General features: G+C 37.3%; 4 protein-coding genes across 7 annotated transcripts; 2 read left to right on the top strand and 2 right to left on the bottom strand.

The window, feature by feature from the left end:
* Positions 1-1,747: 1,747 nt before the first annotated feature.
* On the bottom strand, positions 1,748-14,372 carry LOC109852539 (broad-complex core protein isoforms 1/2/3/4/5-like). Of its 4 annotated transcripts, none has more exons than XM_020423776.1 (4): positions 14,303-14,372; positions 8,894-9,291; positions 8,234-8,696; positions 1,748-8,137 (listed from the first exon to the last, which is right to left on the bottom strand). In XM_020423776.1, exons 2-4 carry the CDS (start codon positions 9,266-9,268, stop codon positions 7,860-7,862), a joined length of 1,116 nt encoding a protein of 371 aa, XP_020279365.1. In that variant the 5' UTR covers positions 9,269-9,291; positions 14,303-14,372; the 3' UTR covers positions 1,748-7,859. The 4 variants fall into 4 exon arrangements, with proteins under 4 accessions (XP_020279365.1, XP_020279362.1, XP_020279364.1 ...); XM_020423773.1 differs by lacking the exon at positions 14,303-14,372 and adding an exon at positions 11,882-12,039; XM_020423775.1 differs by lacking the exon at positions 14,303-14,372 and adding an exon at positions 11,314-11,436.
* Positions 12,433-14,635, top strand: LOC109852540 (DNA-directed RNA polymerase II subunit RPB9). The gene is made up of 4 exons (XM_020423777.1): positions 12,433-12,568; positions 13,565-13,765; positions 13,937-14,010; positions 14,349-14,635. The coding sequence occupies exons 2-4, from the start codon at positions 13,637-13,639 to the stop codon at positions 14,536-14,538; spliced, it is 393 nt and encodes a 130-aa protein (XP_020279366.1). The 5' UTR covers positions 12,433-12,568; positions 13,565-13,636; the 3' UTR covers positions 14,539-14,635.
* Positions 14,636-15,289: 654 nt separating this feature from the next.
* On the top strand, positions 15,290-18,300 carry LOC109852538 (prenylcysteine oxidase-like). The gene is made up of 7 exons (XM_020423771.1): positions 15,290-15,518; positions 15,987-16,193; positions 16,269-16,407; positions 16,488-16,800; positions 16,882-17,005; positions 17,080-17,432; positions 17,544-18,300. Exons 1-7 carry the CDS (start codon positions 15,440-15,442, stop codon positions 17,784-17,786), a joined length of 1,458 nt encoding a protein of 485 aa, XP_020279360.1. The 5' UTR covers positions 15,290-15,439; the 3' UTR covers positions 17,787-18,300.
* Positions 18,077-19,862, bottom strand: LOC109852486 (odorant receptor 94a-like). The gene is made up of 4 exons (XM_020423682.1): positions 19,501-19,862; positions 18,983-19,318; positions 18,671-18,872; positions 18,077-18,515 (listed from the first exon to the last, which is right to left on the bottom strand). Exons 1-4 carry the CDS (start codon positions 19,860-19,862, stop codon positions 18,342-18,344), a joined length of 1,074 nt encoding a protein of 357 aa, XP_020279271.1. The 3' UTR covers positions 18,077-18,341.
* Positions 19,863-21,057: the final 1,195 nt, after the last annotated feature.

Raw genomic sequence — 21,057 nt, 5'->3', positions numbered from 1 at the left:
TCATTTTTGTATTACATATATATATATATATATATATATATTTATGTGCGCGTTTTCGTCGTACACACATTCGTCTCTCCCCGTTGTGTATATTACACTGAATCCGCACGCTTGGGAAATCCCGTATTCAGAACGCGTTTACGACGACGCTTAACCAGTGCGTTCTAACAACCGAGCCGACATCATCTTGGTTCCCTTGATCGCTCTCGCGCCAACGGATCGCAAGATGACGGATCGCTCTATTTTTTTTTTTTTTTTTTTCGCTTCATCTCTTCCCCTTCGCTCACCCAAAACAGAATCAGCTTCGATCAATCTGAGAGAGTAGTCGCGCAAGATGTGCATCATCTCAATTAAAAGCCATCGTTATAAACGAGGCTATTAAGAATTGCTGTTTGTTTCATTCAGTAACACTCTCGATGCAGATTTTGTTACAAAGACCGGATAAAAAAACAATGAAAAATGTTTTTATCAAACACAGACATGTTGCTTGCGAAAACGGCTTTCACTTTCATAGGATAACATGTAACTCACTCGACTACTCTTTGGATTAATCGTGAAACGTATGAATATTAATAGAGAACGCGCTGTACACATGAGTAATTCAGTGTTTGTTAATTCAGTCGTCACATTACGTTATCTCGGGTGCGTTCAAGATTTTTAAACTCGTTTGGAAGAAAGAATTTGGAGAATTGCGTTATTTTTTGTTGTTGATAATGCAGCAAAGAATGCAAAAATGTAAAATATTTTTAAACATTATACATAATATATATGTACATATATACTATACACATATATTTATGTATATATATATTGTATATATATGTATATATATACACATATATATATATATGTAAATACACACAAACAAATATACGTATAGTATACACGTGTATTTATCTTTGTGTAATTATACGTATAATATATATTACAGCTTCATTGCACTAACCATAATTTTTGGATGTGTAGGACAGAGAATATAACTCTACTTCTATATAATATATATTATCTAGTATATAAGTGTGTTTATATATAAGTTTTAAAAATATTTTACATTTATATCGATTATGTAATGTGTACGCGTCGGTGATTCTGAGCGCGATCTTGTTACCGAGTTTTCCTCTCATCGATGTTTTTCCTCATCCAACGTCGCCGCAATTCTCTGCCTAAAGAGAACGTCTCGCTCACTCCTCCAGCGCGCTGTCCACTTGTTGTTTCTCGATCGAGAAAGATTGAGAATAAACAAGTACACCACACGGACGAGATAACTTCCCAGAATCACTGACACGTGCATTATCGTCATGTTATACGCAGTTTTAAAGAATTATAATGGATTTCTCTGAGATAAAAAGTGGAAAGAGAGAGAAAACGTGAATTGCGCGCGTAGAGCGTCTTGAATACGGTTTTGACAACGCAAACATTTGTGTAGTAACAATAAGTGTAACTATATCTTATCTTACAGGACGCTTACAGGATCTAACCGTGAAACGGATTGCAGTCAAAGGCTTTCGCACGCGATGTGTTATTTAATATAATACTGAATAACCCCGCGCGCGCAAGTGCGCCGCGAAGCGAGGAGGTGAGTCTTCGGAGAAATTGTGTGAAATCGGAAGCGTCGGCGGTGATTCAGCGCAATATCGCAAGTACTTTGTTTTTTTTTTTTTTTCGCATATATCATATAAAGCCATTTTGTATAGATCGTACTAGATCCGGTCGATCAAGAAGACAATTTTTTATTTCATTACGGTTCTTTTTTTTTTTTTTTTTTTATCTACAATTAAAAATTAAAATTTACAAAACCAGTTTGTCTGATCGTTTCTCGCGCAACACAACTTACTTAGAAAGAAAACAAACATCAAAGCACGCAACCTCTGTAGTAAATAGGCAAGCAACTCTACATGCAATCGGAGGGGAGGGAAAGGTGGCTATCGATGCGAACTATTTGGAATCAATTTCTCGATTGGAATGATGTCGATTTGTCGTTCTTTTTTTTTCGTTTCAATGAAAAAGGAATAATAGTAAAAATGTCGGTATTATTCCGATCGAAATCGATTCCGAAAAGTTACATAATAGCTACCCAGAGATCGATCGGTGATCAATATTTTATTTTCCTGTAGTTTAGAGAAGACTAACGTATTTAGAATATAGACCTACATTTAAAGCGGATATATCTCTTAGCTCTTAGTTTCTTGTGTTTTTTTCGCATTTAACGATTTCCGATGTAACGCGAAAGTTTATTCGGTTCCTCTCGGTTGTAATCTCGCGAAAATCGTCGCGCAGAAACACATTGACGTTTCCGTTTTTTTGTTTTTTTCTGTGCGACGCAGTCTCTTTGTTTTTACTCGAGTCTCCTCTAAACTTCCTTATGCTATGCGTTACATTGAAAAGTTTAACGCGAACCTCACACTTTCTACCAAGAATCGCTCTCTACTATATAATAAAAACTTAAGTTCTAGTAAAATGATATAAAAAATACTACTTTAAAGTGAGTTCACTTACTTCGCAGACTCATTACATCCGAACTTACAGCGTTCTCGTCACATCTCACCTAAGAACGGAGGCACACTTGCGTTAAAACAACGCCTATGTTACAATGAACGTTGTTGTATCTTAATTGTTTACGGATTGTATACGTGCGTGTGACTAAGTCGCGTTTGTTTTCAGTATTTGTACAACATCGGATGTAAAATAAACGTCCGTTATTTTAACGCAAAGTGCAACCCCCGTCTAAACTTACTCACATGTGTAAAGGCATTAACGCTGTTGCCTGTATAATAGAAGTCACGTCGTATACACACTAATCGAAAATCCAAAGACAAAACACAATCGCGTCGATTGCGAAACGAAAAAAAAAAAAAAACAGATCTCATAATGTGTGTCTGTATGTGTGTGTGTGTTTGTGTTTGTGCGTGTATGTCACGTGTAAAGGTATATAAGTGTGTACATATACATATGTGTTTAATTGCATTGCCTATTTAATTCCATTACATACTCGGTAACTGTAAAAAAAGACTTAAACGTTACGCTGATACATCTCAATCAAGTTTTTCTAGGTATTACAATTCTATCTACAAGTAATAATACCGTCGTAAAAGTATATAGAAACAAAAGAGAAAAGCAATATAAGGGTAATATATAATTAAATATAATATAAACTGCCTCCAAGTGGCTACCTATTTTACTGCTACAAATAGTGGCTATTTACGATAGTAGTCATTAAGTATCGTTTCACACGTCTTTGATTGTGGGTTCTTTTTTTTTTTTTTTTAGTTACATACTTTAAAGACATTATGATACACTGTGAGTATGACACGGATTTTTCACTAAAAATATGTTATAGCGTTTACGCTGAGCATTTACTGACTTAAGCGCGGTACTAAATTCGCAATAAAAGGTATTGTATTTATTATTAGAAAACTAATTATTCTTCATTGGTTTGAAATACTGGTTTTTTTTTTTTTTTTTTTTTTTTTGTTTTTCAGTAGATCCGTATAAAATCCTTTATCAACTGGAACTTGTTTTAAGAACAATGATTTACACGATACTGATTCCTCACCGGAAAGAATGCTATGTACGAGTAAGTCATTTCAGTTCAACTGTCACTGAAGACATTACAACAGGCAACAATTGTAAGTCATGTTTGTTTGTGTTTCTCTTCTTCTCAGTTCGCATTAACATTATAATATCGATTACGCGACTAATGTTTTCTTCTCTTTTTTTTCTCTCGATATACATATATATATATATATGTATATATATATATATATATTTCATATTGAGACGTTAATCGTTATCGTACTGGGAAATGAAAAATGAGAATAAATACGGTTTATGTAAGATCTGTGACATGTATGCTTCGATCAAAAATGTTCAACTTCTTGAGAACGTGTTTCATCAGTCGGATGACAGCAGTCTTACTGCGATAAAAAGCTCTCTAACAAGCCTTCTAAGAGTTAGATTTGTGGTTTTTTTTTTTTTTTTTTTTTTTATCATCCTTTAAATGTATCTCTCTTCTCTCGTATATATTGTCTAATATAAATAAATTAATAATCCAGTTATTAAGAGGCCAGAGAAAGGCAGTTACACTCTAAGTGATAGATAAACTTTACTTTATCCTCTATGTGTTTATTTATTTATTGTTCATGTCGTCCACTTTTTCTTGTTTTGTAATAAATCTGGCACTCTTTCCTATTTTTAGGCTGCTTCTCAGTTTAACTGTAATTTATTCTGCTGGATTATTGCGTTGCATGGAAAAATATGGCTTTTATCCAAACGCTATTTAACAAAGGCAATATACCGTTTTACAATTACATTGTATATGCGCGCCACGGCTGTCGTACAATTAAACTTCTTTGAAAAGGCAGAACCAGCGCGCGTAAAAATCACGAAAAAAATCATCACCGTCGCCGGCGTTGGAAGCCGGGACAATCGGCGACGACGTTTCGCCGATTTTTACAGACACCGGATTGATTCTTATCATCGATTACAATGTTGTTTTTTTTTCTTTATATTTTGTACACTAGCATGTAAAAAGCATTTTCACTACGCACGTCATGTTTCATTCAATCTCTTGTGATGTTCAACAAAGCTAAATGGTGAACTTCGAATAAATACCGGTTCTTTTTTTTTCCCTCTTACACTGTATAAGTTATCAAGGTATTATTATAGAATAAAGGCAGAAAGAAGAAACCTTCCTCGACAAAGTGTGCCTACAAAAATATCTGTATAATAGATTGAGGATTGCTGTGTCTAAGACCTTAAATCTTGTTGTTTTTTTTATTTTTTGTTTTTGTTTTTAGCCACGTATTACCAGTCTTAAACATAGTGACTACTAATTCGACGTTTTACACGGACAAATCCAGTTGTCTTTCTACAATTGTATACACTTTGTTTTTTTTTCTTTTTGATCTTTAAGCATCACTCTGGTGCGGGATATATAAAGGGATATTCGGAATTGCTTTTTCTCTCAATCAATCCCGTTACTTTTTTTTTTTATATAGGACTTATTTAAAATATCTGAAAGATAAATACTCGCTAAATATTATTACATTAACATGTGTCGTACGGATGTCACAGATAACTTAACTCGAGAGATAAGACGGACTGAGTCATGCGCGTTAATTGTATGGTACAATTAAAAAATAACTTATACACTCTTGGGGAAATTTCTTCTCCGTCGAAAAACATTTCGAGGTCACATTAAAAAAATATTATTGATTACCTTGAATAGTTTATCAATCTCCTTTCTTTTCTTTTTCTTTCTCGTGCTTTCTCTTGTCTTTTTTTTTTTTTTTCATTTTTTTTTGTTTTTGTTTTGAACTGTACTTTGTAAATCTTCTCTGTCTCGCTACGGTTCGGAGCGATAATGATGCATAATACAAAAATTCATTCCTCCCACATTTATATCTTTCGTATGCAAAGCTAACTACACCGGTCACTAAGTAGAAGAACGGAACACGGCTGAGAATCGACCAACCATACGTGTTTAGCGTTCGTCCACAGCATAAAGGAATTGTCATTTACATCATTTGTGATTATCTTTATATGTTTCTACTTTACATCGCGTGGTTACTTCATTAAAGTGTGCTTACATATAGAAATCCTGCGGATAAAACGACTCGAAACGATAAAGATTCAAATTTGTGAAATGCTCGTTTTTTTTCTTTTTTTTTTTTTTTTCGTAATATTTAGATGGACTTTGATCTTTCAGCCTTACAATATAGGCACTCTTAAAAATACAGTAACAAAATGAAAAACGCTCGTAAAAACAAATTAAAATGAAGAGGTCAGTACCGAGCAAAGAGAAATTTTAATGGTAATATTAAAAAAAGATTTTAATGGTATATCGTAGTCAGAATCACAAAACGGAGTTACAAAACGCGAGTACTGGCATCGTTCTTGATACAATTGTCTTTTTGTTCGAAGTGTACTGTTTTCTTGGCGAAAGTGAGCAATATGGTTTATTGATCACTCCAAAATTTCTCATTTGGAGGGTGGTTTTGCCATGTTTTCTTTTCTCTTCAAAAACCTTAGATATAGCCTGTCACGCTCCATCTCATTGTATATTTTCTTTTTTTGTTGAATGTCATATTGAGTGAGTTGTGCAGAAAAAACACTATTCAATGATGGGTTGTAATCGAAAGAGATTAATTCTGGAGGGATCAATAAAATTATATTGCTCACCTCAACCAAGAAAATAGTACACTTCGAACAATTGTATCAAGAACGATGCCAGATATTCGCGTTTTGTAACTCTGTTTTGTGATTCTGATTGCACGATATACTATTAAAATTTGGTTTTGCTTGATACTGACCTTTTCATTTTAATTTGTTTAAAAATACAGATTACAGGTATAATTTATTTCGACGTATAATTTATAAATGAATGCGAGACTTAGGGAACGATGTCGCTGAATTTGATCTGATCGACGAAGTATCGAGGAAATAATTTCCGCTTCCAAGCGGAGGCTCGAAATGCGCGCACGACAAAAAAAAACCGTTCGAACTGTTCGATCGAATACGTGAAATTTAGAATAAGCATTTGCAGTGAGAGGCAAACACATTTTGCTCAATGTTGTTCTTCGGTCTGACTGAATTCGAGCTCTGTGCGAAAAGATTTAAAGTATTTACGAACGTTCGAACTTGAGATTCGATTCGTTAAAATCTCCGGGCGTTGAAATGCGTCAAATGCGCGCGAGAATAAGCGTACTATCGATTTAATGAGATTGAGATCGCGCGTGCAAGCAGTCTGTTTCCTCGATATCGTTTCATTTTGTTTTTGTGTACACTCGGTGTTAAACATACCTTAACAAATAAAGCTGTGTTCCATCGATACTTGTTTATTTAAAAAAAATGCGTGCGCATCGCTTCTAAAAAAGAGATTCATGCGTTATGATTACATTATAGAAAACCAATAAAATTCTTTATGGAAAAGATACCATTCGAAAAGTTTTGCTTCAAGCTCGACTGATGATTTTAAAGCTCTACGGGGAAAAGAAACGTTTTTTCCAACGCTTGTCCAACTTTCTACTTTATATGTTAAGGCACATCTTCTGCGGAATGTACAAATGAATAATGAGAGAAGTACACAAGTGTTCTGTAAGTTTGTGATGAAAAAAAATTTTTTATAATAATATATACTAATTATATGCACACATAAGAGATATACATTAATATATATTATTACGTGTGTGTGGATCTCTCTTAAATGTATTTAAATAGGCATGATAGTGTGTACTCTTTACAATATATTTAATATGTATCTTTGTACTTAAAAAAGAAAATATCTGGGCTCTTTTTTGTCTCCTTTAGGCAGTCTTATTGAGGTCACTGTAGTCAACGTAAACATGATACAATTATACGCGTGCACACTCGCACACTCTGCGAACTTCTTAGCTTAATGCTGTGTCCGAACTGTGTACATATGGTATTCTTTTATTTTTTATATATACATGGAGCGCGGAGCTGTTCGAGACACAAATCATATCTCTACATGTCTATTTTTCTTTTTATCGTCTATCGCGCGATTATATAAAGAGAGAGAGATGTATAATGAAACGAAATGACAAGAATGATTTAGTTTCTTCTTTCTCACTACTTTTCACGTCGTGAACATAGTAGTAGTCTTATAAACCAGCGCGCAGAGCACGCCGCGAGCGAAATGATATGAAGCGCATTATTTAAACTGAAAGCAAAAAGAAAAAAAAATAAAATATGAATATGTGAAACCGAGAAATGTGAAAGAGAAGGCTAAAAGTGTCGAGCGAGACATCTTGTCTGGAACAGCTCTATATAAGGCGACGATAAAAAATTTGTTCGATCGAAAACTGAAGTCTAAAAACTCACTACTTCTTCATACAGCACTACGGTAGACTGGAATTTAGGCTCTCAGGCAGGCGATAACTCATCATATGATACGGCGGACTACCAGGGCTGCTCGGTTGGCTATTCATACCGAGATTGCTCGAACCGCGTCCGCGTTTCCTCCTCTGCAGAATGCCCTTTCTAACCATGTAAAATCGAATAGTGCTGATCGGTATATTGTACTTCTCCGAGGCTACCTGAAATGTCATTCCACGTGCGACCATGTCCGATGCCTGTTTCAGTTCTTCTTCCGAACGTCTTTGTCTTCTTTGATATCCTACGGAGATATATTCAGGTAGAAACGATGTCAACGATGTTGTGGCTCAAACGTGCTGTATATCGATGTTTGGAAAGTATATACAGTATTATTCACCTTCGATCGCCGGAAACGGGCTGCTGGGATTGCTGCAGTTACTGCTGCTTCGCACCATACTGATGGAGTACGGCTTGACTTCCTGCTGCGAGAACTGTTCGTCTGGTTCCATCTTCACCATACCTTGCGTCTCGGTAAGAGTCGCCTCACAAGCGCTGAGAGCCTTTTCGAGATTTTGCAGTGCCTCATTTTGCTCTATATTGACGAAATTAGATGATGAATTGGGATTTTGTGAGATGGGCGTAATAGTGGTTGTAGAGTTGTTCCCTGTGCTGGTCGCAGCCATTGCAGAACAGGGGAGAAAATCAGATGTGTTCTCGTCATGGTTGGAAGAGTTTTCTGTTTTGAAAATACTGGCGTCGTCCCCGATATGAGTAGGGGTTGATGGAGGTACAGGTGGATTCGAGTCGACTTGAGTGTTCTCGCTTGAGTTGTCACATCCCTGAGTGGATAAGCCACGTATCTATCGAGAAATATACATCGAGAAATATACAGTGTACAATAATTTGTGCGAATCTCTATAAGATTCAATAGAGTTTAATTACAATAATACAAACTATAAAAAGAAAATTCACAAGAGAAAGTCAAAAATTTCATAAAACTCAAGAAAACGAACAAAGAAAATCAACCGTTAAATATAGGTGCACGTCAATAATATACCTGCAAAACTTCTGCTGCTTGCATTAATGTAGCTAGTTGTTGTTGCTCGACATATACTTCTCCACGATACATAAATTCGACCAGAGCTTGTAGTTCCCACATTTTCATGTCTCTCAAAAAGATGACGGGATGAGAGCATGGTATGTCCAGCAGTAAACGTTCCAAATAGTCACTGCAGGCGGACAGTACAACTTTGTGACATTTTATTGAACCTCCGTCACAGGCTAGAGTAACGTCAACAAACTGTTCTGAACTCAGCAACTTTGGAAACGCACTATGCATGTTTGATTGGTGGGAATTCCAAGAGACACAGAATTGCTGCCGGTCTCCTGGATAATTTCCTGTACTGGGAATTCCTGTATTGCTCGTGTCCATTTTAGCGGTCTAGTCCAATGTGCCTGTCAAATATAAGAATGTCATTAGACTTCAATCAATTTTGTTTTTTTTTTATCTCTTAAGAAAGTGTTTTATTCTATATATACTGTTTTAATTGTAAAAAAATAATATATAATTATATTTAATAATAGAAAATTATTTAAAATATAATACATACTTTGTGTATTATATTTTTAAAAATGTTACATCTATACAATTACATAAAATCACAACTTTTTTACAATTACATGTATAGAAATTTGTTATTTACTCTGTAACTAAAAAAAAAAAACAAAAATTTTACACGTGCAACAAGCTGCAAAACCAGATAATATAAAATGCTTTCAAGCTATTTTATATTTTACAATAAAACGGGAAATTCTTCCTTTTTCGATATTGCTCATTACTTAAAAAAAATTATTAACATCGAACGAAATATTCCAGTACGTGAAGTCGTATTGATAGCGTAAACTGATACACAAGTACATAACGAAGACAAAATGGTTTTTCAACGAAGACGCCACCAATAATTTAGAAGATATTCAAAAAAAAAAAAGCGTTCTTAGCTGTGTAGCCATGCTTGGGTTTCTCCCTCCACGACTATTTTTGTACGTTATGGAAAAAAAAACATAATCGTAAATTTGACAAAAACCGACGTTAAATTTACTAAAGCTTACCCTAGCTTATTCCTAAATATAACGGAAAGGCGGACGAATAAACGCTCTCGTCTTGGGCTAGTAAAAAAAAAAAAAAAAAAAAAAACCAACAAAGCGACGCATTACTTTTTAGTAAAGGAAGCATCCAAACTCCAATAGGGAACGTCATTTGAACAAAGACAAAGAACGGTCTTCTGCGTGGAGCAATCCGATCTCTCGAAATATGATCGAGAATTGTCCGCAATTTGAAAAATGCACATCATTTTTAGTCGAACGGGCCTGATCGCTGTACAAATAAAAGATACGTCGGTGATTTTCGAGCCGCGCTAATGAACAAACATGAGCGGTTGAGTTAAAAAAAAAAAAAAATGTACAATATGGCTGTCTGGCATAGGTCTAGTAACAACAATATCCGCGCGCGTATATACGTACGTACGCACTCACACACATTCGGTTACGTACCATATATATATGCGTTCACATATTCACATACGCGCGCACACACACGCACATACATACACGCCACCACACACACACACGTATACACATATACACAGCGCACATACATGTGAGAATAATATATATTGCAATTATGTATGAAACGAAGCCTGCAACCGATATGAACGTTACCGCGATCGAGAGTAGCGTCGTGAGATCGATCAGCAATCCGGATGCAGACGGGCGCTGTCACGCCGAAAAGACGATCGGGCTCGTCGTCGGCGGCGGCGGCGGCGGCGATCCGAGGTCGTGGCGACGCGATGCGCGTACAATGTGTTACTTCGCGTTCACACGCACCGCATGCAAGAAAGAAACACACGCACGAAGAGGAGAGAAAAGAAAGAAACGTTGCCGGCGACCGTACGCGTCCCGTCTATAAAATCACGTGCCGGCACACACGATGACCGCTTCGACTATGTTTCCCGATCAGAAGATCGAACAGAACAAAAGAGGTTAAGAAGCGTCGTCGTTCACGCGCGCGCGACACCGGACGACTGGTCGGCCCGCTTCTCGGCGTCGCCGTCGTCTCCGGGAATAAAAACAAGATCTTTGTGGGAGAGACGGGAGCGCACGTCACCCCATATAGAAACGCCACGGCGAGGCGGTTCGCACTCCGTGCTTTATCCGGCGCATTTCTCGTTTTGCACACGTTTTCGTTTATGCACCCACGAGACGCTCCAACGTTTTTCGGCAAAAGAGATGTTTGAAAAAACGTTGCGTTGTCGTCGTTGTCGTCGTCGTCTTCGTCGTCGTCGTCGCCGCCGCGCACACCTCCGTCGTGCAAAGGGAGCCGCGACACACGCACGCGAACGTCAAGTTTGAAATGCACGCACTCTCGGAAAGAGGAGAGGAAGAGGAAACTCTAATCACGATAAAAATTGCACAGTATACCTTTCTGAGATTAGAATGCGTCCGTGTTTTGTCGCTCAAACGTTGCAAAAGAAAGTTCCTTAATAAAACATTCGACAGTCGAGATTTGCAGATCTCCGATTCCCCCGACTAGGGGCAACTAGGGGAGCTAGCGGCCGGAAGGGGTGGGGAGACAGTATAGAGAACACGAAGAACCGAGAGAGCGAGAATACCGAGAAGAGAACGAAGGGGTCGGGGACAGGAGGCGGATGCTCCGAGGTAGATTGGTCGCGTTGGTCGTCGGCGGCGGCGGCTCCTTTTTCCAATGTTGTGTGTGTATGCATGTGCATGTGCATGTGCGTGCGTGTGTTTGTGTGCGTGCGCGCGCGCGCGCGCGTGCATGCGTCTGTGTGGTCGCTCTCACGACACATAGAAGGGGAAAGGGGAGGGACACTAGCGCGCGCGGCTCTTGCGTCGCGCGAACTTGCTATATATACGACGCTAGAGATTCCGAACCCGCCGAGAGGGTACCGGGTAAGCTGTCACACGAAGAGGAACAGGCGAAAAATCAATCCGCACCCCGGTCGCTACCCCGTTGATCGATACTTACGCGGGCCAAGTCAAGGAGATATATTCGCGTCGTCGCCCCGACACCGCCTTTTGATCGTCTCGAAACACGCCACTCTATTTGTTAAAATATCGCTAGAACTCAGCCTAGCGTCGTGCACCTTTATAGCACGCATCCGCGCCAGGCCGTCCAACTTTACCGATCGTGTCTCATCTCCCGTCATCACGGACCGCGTTTCTTAGACGGGCTTCTTACTGCCTTTTTTTCGGCACGCCGCCGCGGTCGATCGACCGCGCGCGCTCAAAGCCGTCGCTTATTACGGCGCCCTTGCGCGCGTAATTTGCAATTTTTCGCGTGCAATTACGCGGATGATATCAACGGGGGAGAGAACGTCTTTTTTCGCATCTAAAACGCGAAAGCAACAGCGCGAGGAGAGAGTCTGACGTTCGTCGACCGCGATCTCCCCCTCCCCCCCTCCATGGAAACCGCCCGAAGGAAATTTACACGCACGATTGCGAAGTGCCCTTCTGTGTAATTTACATCTCCCGTGCTCCGTTTACGTTTTTGTCTTTCGGTTTGAGGAGGATAAACAAGCGCGTCTCGCTTCTTCTCCCTCGTCCGCGCAAAAACGTTCGAGGAAACGATAATCGAGGAAAAATTAAAAGCCTAGAAAATTTTGCACGAAGCAAATACAAGTAAAATTGAGACTTTTTTTGTTTCACGCGGGAGGTAAGTAAAAGAAGTAACCGAGAGAAGTACGGTTTTTCAATTGTTCGAATGAGAAATTCTCTCTACAGAGCGTTTCACTTGTGGAGGGAAGTCTTTTGATTTGTTGAAGTTTCGTCACGTGTTGCAATCGTATGAAAAAAAAAAAAAAAAAAAACAGAATAACGAAATGATTCTTCAGGTCGGTTATGTTTTTTTTTCTTTTGTAAATTTCGACTGATTCTCATTTGAGAGCACTGCGAAAGACAAGGGTGCTCTTCAGGTTAGATCGGTGCTTTTCAGGTTGGAGATCAGTAATTCGTCGTGTGTGTATAGCAATTGAATCTGATTGGTTGAATCTGTGACTTGACGCTTGCGAACAATAAAGCTCGGTTCACGGTTGTGAATGAGGATTTGTAAGGACTAAGTTTTATTATTCACTCCGGTTGAACTTGAACAAAGGGGTTATAAAGAAACAAACAGCAAGTGGAATGACCGATTGCAATTGCTCGATCAAAATTGCTCGATTATTGGTCACTTTGCTTGGTTTTTTTTATTTTGGAGGAGATCACTGATTAATCGATTGCTCTGTTGAAATTGATCACTCGTATTAATCAAATTGACCAATCGCGGTTGACGCTCGATCGACCGTAATCAGATGATTCTCACAAAACGGCGAATCGCAAAAGGTTGGCCAAATGTGTCGAAAATATTTAAAACCAATTATTTTTTGTATAAATTATATTTATTACGTCTGTGATGAAATGTAGCTTTTTAATTTTGCACAAAAATAATTTTTACAAATCGCTGCGAATCGAGGAGGTTTCATAACCACTGGATTAAATTAAACCGGAGTTGGAACACCGATGTGCATTTCATACACATTTGTATGAAATGAATTCGAATTTCTCAAAGTACTTGTCGCGCCCTCTGATCTGTACGTTGTATCGCCCTACGACTCCTCCATTGTTATTGTCATCGTATGGTCGCGTCCATTGACTGACAGCGTTTAATTTGCAGGCGACTCGACGATTAATTTACGTCTGATTGAAGCGAGCTTAGAAAAAAAAAAAAAAACAACAACGCGCTGTCATGTCGAAGATAACCGGCTACGACACACACGACGACGGTCCGGGATTCGTCGGTATTCGATTTTGTCAGGAATGCAACAACATGTTGTATCCGAAAGAGGATAAGGAGAACAAGGTGCTCATGTACGCGGTAAGTACATCTTGCTTTTTTTTTTTTTTTTTGTGACAAGCGGTTAGTGCGCCGTTGATACCCACCGGAAGGAAAATTAAATACAAATTTGAATTGCGAAAGAAAAAGGAACAAGAATTCAAGAATAACAAGGCAATATTTTTTATGACGGAAGTGTTTTTTGTTTTACAGTGCAGAAACTGTGACTTCAAGCAACTGGCGGACAGTAACTGCATCTATGTGAACAAGATCATGCACGAAATAGAGTAAGTGTTGAGAATATAAGTAGATAAAAATATTAGTAAAACATTAGTAAAACAACACACTTATGTGTGTGTGTGCGTGTGAAATGTGTTACAACAAATTTCTCTCTTTTAAAAATTTCTAACACGTGCGAAGGAAGGAACGTATCATTTTGTGCGCTGATCTGTTATACAAAATGATGCGCTTTCACAAATTCAAGGAACTTTGCTGTAAAATTCAAACTTGTGAAAAGAGAAAGAGAGAATGTGTGCGCTAATCGCACACTTTTGAGAAACTTTCGTGTCTTGTGCTCACCATTGATTTATTTAATCATTTTTCTGTGTTTTTTTTTTGTTTTTAGCGAGCTGACGCACATTGTCGCCGACGTAATATCGGATCCTACATTGCCGAGAACCGAGGAACATCCATGCCCGAAGTGCAGTCACAGAGAAGCTGTATTTTTCCAGGCACAAACTAGGCGAGCTGAAGAAGAAATGAGACTGTATTACGTGTGCACAAATCAACATTGCTCCCACAGATGGACGGAGTGAAAGAATTATCTCTCCGTGGGATTCGTGTTGCTTCTTCTCTTGCTACTTTTGTATATAAACAATCAAATAGTTAAAATTATATGTAAACGCTATTATAGAAAAAAAAAAAACTGTAAAATTGTATGGAAGATTGTGAATGCATGTTGTAAGGGGTATTATATATATATATATATATAGAATAAAATAGTAAAAAAACACTCGTGCAAGAGACTGAATAAATTACCGTAAGGCTTAAAGCACGGCTCGCAACGTCTGCACTCGCGCCGTGCATTTATATTCTCGTTCACTATGTAAGTTCGCGATTACGATCACCGTGGGATTTTTTTTTTTTTTTTTTTTTTGTGATCAGCGTTACGAAAAATTTTGTATTATGTTGTGCGATCGCGACACATCCCGCTAGAGGTGCGAACTGTTATCGTGATCTCTCGCGGAACCGAGAAATTTCGCAATGCCTGAGAGCTCTCATTGGCACACGGAAGTGATTAATTGTTGAAATTCTTATTTCGCCAATTGGTCGAGCGTGAAAAAACGTCGCGTTGACGACTTTTGCGATGATAATATGAAGCTATGTTTTTGGAAGACACTCTGGGACTACACCCAGCTGTTTATCTGGGCCATGCTCAGCCATACTGATTCAATCGCTCTAGCTTGGGTTCGCCCGGTAATTCTTCCCGCGTCACGTGATTGCTATACATATGTCATATAAATGTATAGTACGCTATATCAACCTTTGATAACCCGCATGCTCCTGGCAAATCAACGCCAAGACGCTCTGGTGCGATTTTAGCGAAGTGTTTTTTGTTATCTGTGTTACGAGCGCACGAGATAATTTTTGTGCAAGACAAGTCAGACGAGCTCACAGAAATTGAATAAAGTGCAACTTCTCATTTTTTTTGCAATCATGAGAAGGAACGTTGTATTGTTGGTGTCGACGTTACTGATATTTAATTATGTCGCATCTTCGAAAGTACCACGGGTTGGTAAGAAAATTGCTATATTTTTATTTAAAAAAATATTTGAATAAATTTTTTAACATACGGAGATCCTTTCTTAACACACCAGGAATAATATATAGGCTGCTTTTCGAATCTCTTCACATTTCTTTCAACTTTGTGCATTGAGATATTTTTTAATTTCTGTCATGTAATTCTTTTTTCCAGAACTCATAAAATTATAAAGTCTCATAATGTTAGCAACTGTCTAGGAAACATATGACTATTTTATTCTACGTAAAATCAGTAACATATTTAGTACAGTTGCTAGTATTTACAAAACTACTTTTGTGAAATGGACTTCTGAAAACTTCAATTTAAAGATTATGCGATAATTATTTACTTTAATTTTTATTCGAGAGTGCCGAGCATTTTTTAAATATATAGTATCAAAAGTCAGAAGCAGACAACTCTGAATTTTCTCATGCAATTATCTCACAATTAATCTTTTTTTAGCTATTATTGGAGGTGGCATCGGTGGTGCTTCGACGTCACATTTCCTGACGGAACTCCTGAACAACAGTTTGAAAATTGACCTGTACGATGCAAAAACCGTCGGCGGACGATTGGCGACCGTAAGAATCAATAATTATGACTTCGAAGCCGGCGGTTCAATCATACACGCTAAAAACATGTACATGCAAAAGTTTATCGAAATGCTGGGTAAATATGTTTCAGCATTTTTGATTGTTCAGCAAAAAACAACATTAATAAGCAATTTTTATTTTGAATGTATAGGTTTAGAGCAAATTGATGCCATTGGCGACGGAAGTATGGGTGTGTGGACGGGAGATGAGTTCATATGTAAAGGAAGCGGCTTGGCGATCAAGGCACAACTATTTCTCAGATATGGCACTCAAGTGCCTAAACTTATAGAGTATTAAAACCTTGTATTATAAAAATATAGCGGACACTATAGAAGTGCAAAAAATTATTTTACGTTATATTTTTCAACAGACATGTAAACAAAATACTGGAAGATTTCATGAGAATATACGACCTGCAGGACGCTGGCAGATCTTTTAACAATGTCACCGCACTGCTGGCAGCTATAAATAAAGATTTTCCACAATTACTGCAGATATCCGCGAAAGATCATCTTCTGCATATGGGTTTCAGTGAGAAATTGATTGACGAATTGGTGCAAGCTGCTATTTTGGCCAATTTTGGTGAGGATGTCAACATTCAGAGTTTCGTTAGTTTGGTATCGCTTGCTGCTACAATACCAACCGATGGTAGTCTTTGGTCAGTTAAAGGTGGAAATAATCTGGTAATATATTACAATAAATTTTTATTACATATATGTACATATATGTGTCAAAAATTATATATTTTATAATTTTTAATTTAGGTACCGAAACGTCTCATTTATAAGAATAAAAATGTAAATGTATTGTCAAGTCGTGTTACAAAGATTCGTTATCTGGCGGACAATAGCGACTCGAGTCAATACGAATTAACTTACGTGGACAAAGGTATAACCAGTGAAGATTTAATTAACTAAATATCGAGACTGTAATGTGTTTGATTTAATTATGTCGTATTGTAGATTCAGATAACACGGATCCAACGACGTCCAACTACGACATTGTGATTATTGCCACACCGCTCACTCAGGATCAGGCGTTCCCGATAGAGTTTGTGGGATTTCCGGAATCCTTGAGTTTTCCGGGAACCTTTCGAACGACGCACGTGACATTCGTCAATGCGGATTTAAAACCAAAATATTTCGGGCTCTCTCACGCTTTAGATGATATCATATCCTGCAAATGCGACAAAACGAAATTCTCCGCGATTGGAAAACAGAGTCCCGTTGATGGATCGACTAAGAAGGACCTGCGAGTTTGGAAAATCTTCAGCAGAAATCCCATAGACAATCTTATAAACAAGATGTTTTCTAATGTATGTATATTTTTTTGTTTGATACTTTATTTGGATTTGATTTTTTAGACCAGATATTAAAAATTTATGTTGATTACTACGTTAATTAATAATGTTTTCTTTTTTATCAAGATCGACGAAAAGAAGGAAGTTGTTTGGAAAATGTCTCCACACTATTCAACGGACGAACGTCACGACAAGTTCAAGCTTCACGACGCGTTGTATCACGTCAATGCGATCGAATGGGCGGCAAGCGCGATGGAAATGAGCTCGATAGCTGGGAAAAATGTCGCTCTTTTGGCGAGCAATGATTTTCTTCAAAAACACGATTCCACATTGTCAGAAAATCACGTACACGTGTCTCACGAGTTGTAACATATTCGTTTGTTGGGAATGATTTACGTAAGAACGTTGTTACGTATAACGAGTTTTATTTTTAACGACGTATTTTAGTTAGACTACCTGTACAATAAAAAAAATCTAAAACCACATTAGTCTAGGTATAAAAGCGGTTGGAAAAACAGGACAAGAAAAAACGGTTAGAACAGAGAAATAAAATGTATTTTTTTTTTAATGCTTATAACGTTTTCATATCTTTAGAGACTGAATTTTTTATTCATATATGTGCTTTTTTTGGTATACAGGTAATTTTTATTTTTTTAACGACATGTTTGCACAACTGTGGATATTTGTACGAGCTATAAACGTGATACCATATATATGTATACACGATATCACTAAGATAAGAGAATGTTTGTACTCACATTTTAACGTAAGAAGTATCGTAAAAATAGCAACTAATTTCTTACGAATCACTGCTCTTGCGTTTGACGCAATAAATTGAAAATTGAATATGACATCTTGAGCAACTGTAAAAAAAGAAAAAAAACAATCGCATACAGTTATTAACAAAGTTGTTATATTACATTTTTACTGACTGATACTAACTATCACGAACGAATCAAGATTCATCGTGATGATGTAAGCGCTATTGAATTCTATGGGATTCATCGAGCGTCTCATAAACAACAAGAGAGCTTTTCTATCACCGTTATCAAGCGCCAGCCAGTTCATTTCGTAAATACTGTTCATCAAGTATAAACTCTACAAGAAAAGCCAAATGTACAATTTGAACTGTCGGTCTATTCGTTATTTAGTGATACAACAGATATATACACATATAATTCTCTAGTTTTTTAATATATTTGAACTATGTAAAACAGAACAAATATATAATTTATGTAAATAAAAGTATAAACTTTTAGCTTGACTTCGTTTCCAAACCAGCAGTAAATGAAGATCTGCACCAATATGGCACTCGTGTACATCAGTAACGGAACGAAGCTTAGATAGTTCGTCGCCATGGCTATTCGATATAGATTCGAGCATACCACCAGCATACTGACCGCAAATTGGATACCAATTATTTTCGCGAATGTGTTGTTTACCGTGTACGCGTACCTGCGATTAGAACAGAAGTTTCTTCTAAGTCCGGCAAGTAAATAACGTCTAAAATATGATTTAGAAAGTAACTATTTTGAAAATATATACGTATATGAAAATTGACTGACTCAAAAATGCAGTTGTGATGCTCGACGCAGTCCCGCACAATGTTCTTGCAATGCGTGATTTTTGTCAATCGATGCTCCAGAATTTCAATTTGGCCGCAGATGTGCAGCAACAGTCCGAAAATTAAGCTCTCGCAAGCGACGTTCACTATACCGGAAGTGGACATCGCTATCAATTGATGAAAATACACCAGATTGTAAAGAGCAAAAGATGAATAATTGAACGGCACCCATGCCTTGTACGTGAGTCTTTGTTTTGTAAAGTCCATCAAAACCGACGTCGAAATTATCGACATAACGGACATTGTGACAATAATTAAATACCGCGTTGTATTGTTCCTAAGAAATAATCGCTCGTGAAATTAGATCAATTTTGAAATTATTTTTATTTTTTTTTAATATATCGCGAGATTGATCATTATTTTATTTGAAAAAAAGAGAGAACTTCGAGAAATAAGTGCATTTTAAAAAATCGTCAATCAGGGATAGTTTTTTTTTTTTTTTATGTGCGATATACTGACCGTATACTTTTTTCAAACTTTTCTTGAATCATTAGTTCGTGTGTTTCGTACGGCGCGAAAGGCTTCTCGACGAACACGTTTATCAGAGTTTTCATATTCTCGCGATCTATCCACATGTAAATTTGTTTGTAGCCCGCGACGAACACGGTCAGCATCATGTACAGGGCGTCGGTGAATTCGTCGGAATTGTCAACGTTCAGCGCTATGTGAACACATTGCGACATTAGAAACGCGTGCAATGAGGAGACGAGAAATACCGCGTAAGCTTTGTAAGTTGCGCGTTTCAGCAACGACGTCCACGAGAGCGGTTGCCACAATCCAGCGAGCGCGCAAATCACGAGCGTGAATTTCAGCACGCCCATGTTTCGAGCTTTCCCGACAGCGCACAAGGATTTACGCGTTTCACATCTACATGTGAATTCCCGTCATTAAAAAATCACTTTTGCGTCAATGAAAAATTTTTTATCGGCATGTGAGCTGAAAGCACCGATACGCTAAAGCGAGTTCCGAACAGCTGAAAACAAAAAAATCATATTTCAATTGCATTAAGAAACACAGAAATGTTAAACGGCAAAAAGCATTTATTTTTACTATTTTCTTTTGAAGCTAGATTATGCTTTTGTACACACGCATATTCAGACAGATGTTTCAAGTATAATTTGCATTGCTGATTTGTATTCTGTCTATCGCGTATTGTCGGAGATAAAAAAAAAAAAAAAAACACTGTTCGCAGTAAACAGCTTGTAGGAACTTCACTTGTTTTTATTCGATGAACGTTTGTCTCTCCTAAAATAACAACAGACAACGTCTATAGATTCACAATAGATGTTTTTTGTCCGTCGTGGTATTAGACTCGTCGTGGCAAGTCCACCTCATTATTATTATCGTGTCATTCAGCGTATCATAGCGACATACTTTTGAAATAATAATATTTTCATGAATATCGAGACGCAATATTTTTTTTTTTTTTTTTTTCCAAGATACGTGCCTCTTATATGACACGGAACATTATGTAAAAACTTGACATAAAACTTTCATAAAGACAGACACAGAGGGAAGATAGATACGAAGAGAAGAATAAGTGCCTTGAATTTCGTTCTCTAAACTCATTTTTCATTATTCATCAATATCGACGTACGTATATTATTTCCGCTACATTTTCATAATTTTGTGAATTTACAAAATGAATATTAGGAATGCATAATGAATTTCGACTGTAATTTGAGTTCATGAAATCTTTATAACTTAGTACTTTCCCACGCGAAACAACGTTCTATAGAAACCTCCATTAAATGTTCACTTAGACGTCTAATGGACGTTACGTCTATGCGAAAATTTATACACAGCAATGGTTTTTGTTATCATATCGTCTGCAAAGCCTACAGTCTATTGTCATATGTTGAAAATACAAGAATCATTTCGTTAATACGCGTATATATAAAGAAAATAATATATAAACAAGTATATAATATATAAATAAGGTGAGAAATATAAACTTTATTAAAATTTTATAATATAAAATTTTATATTACTTTATAGTATATATACGAATATGTA

The sequence above is a fragment of the Pseudomyrmex gracilis genome, unplaced genomic scaffold (genome assembly GCF_002006095.1).
Source record: "Pseudomyrmex gracilis isolate BER0280 unplaced genomic scaffold, ASM200609v1 scaffold_30, whole genome shotgun sequence".
Taxonomy (NCBI): domain Eukaryota; kingdom Metazoa; phylum Arthropoda; class Insecta; order Hymenoptera; family Formicidae; genus Pseudomyrmex; species Pseudomyrmex gracilis.
This window is presented reverse-complemented; position numbering and strand designations above follow the sequence as displayed.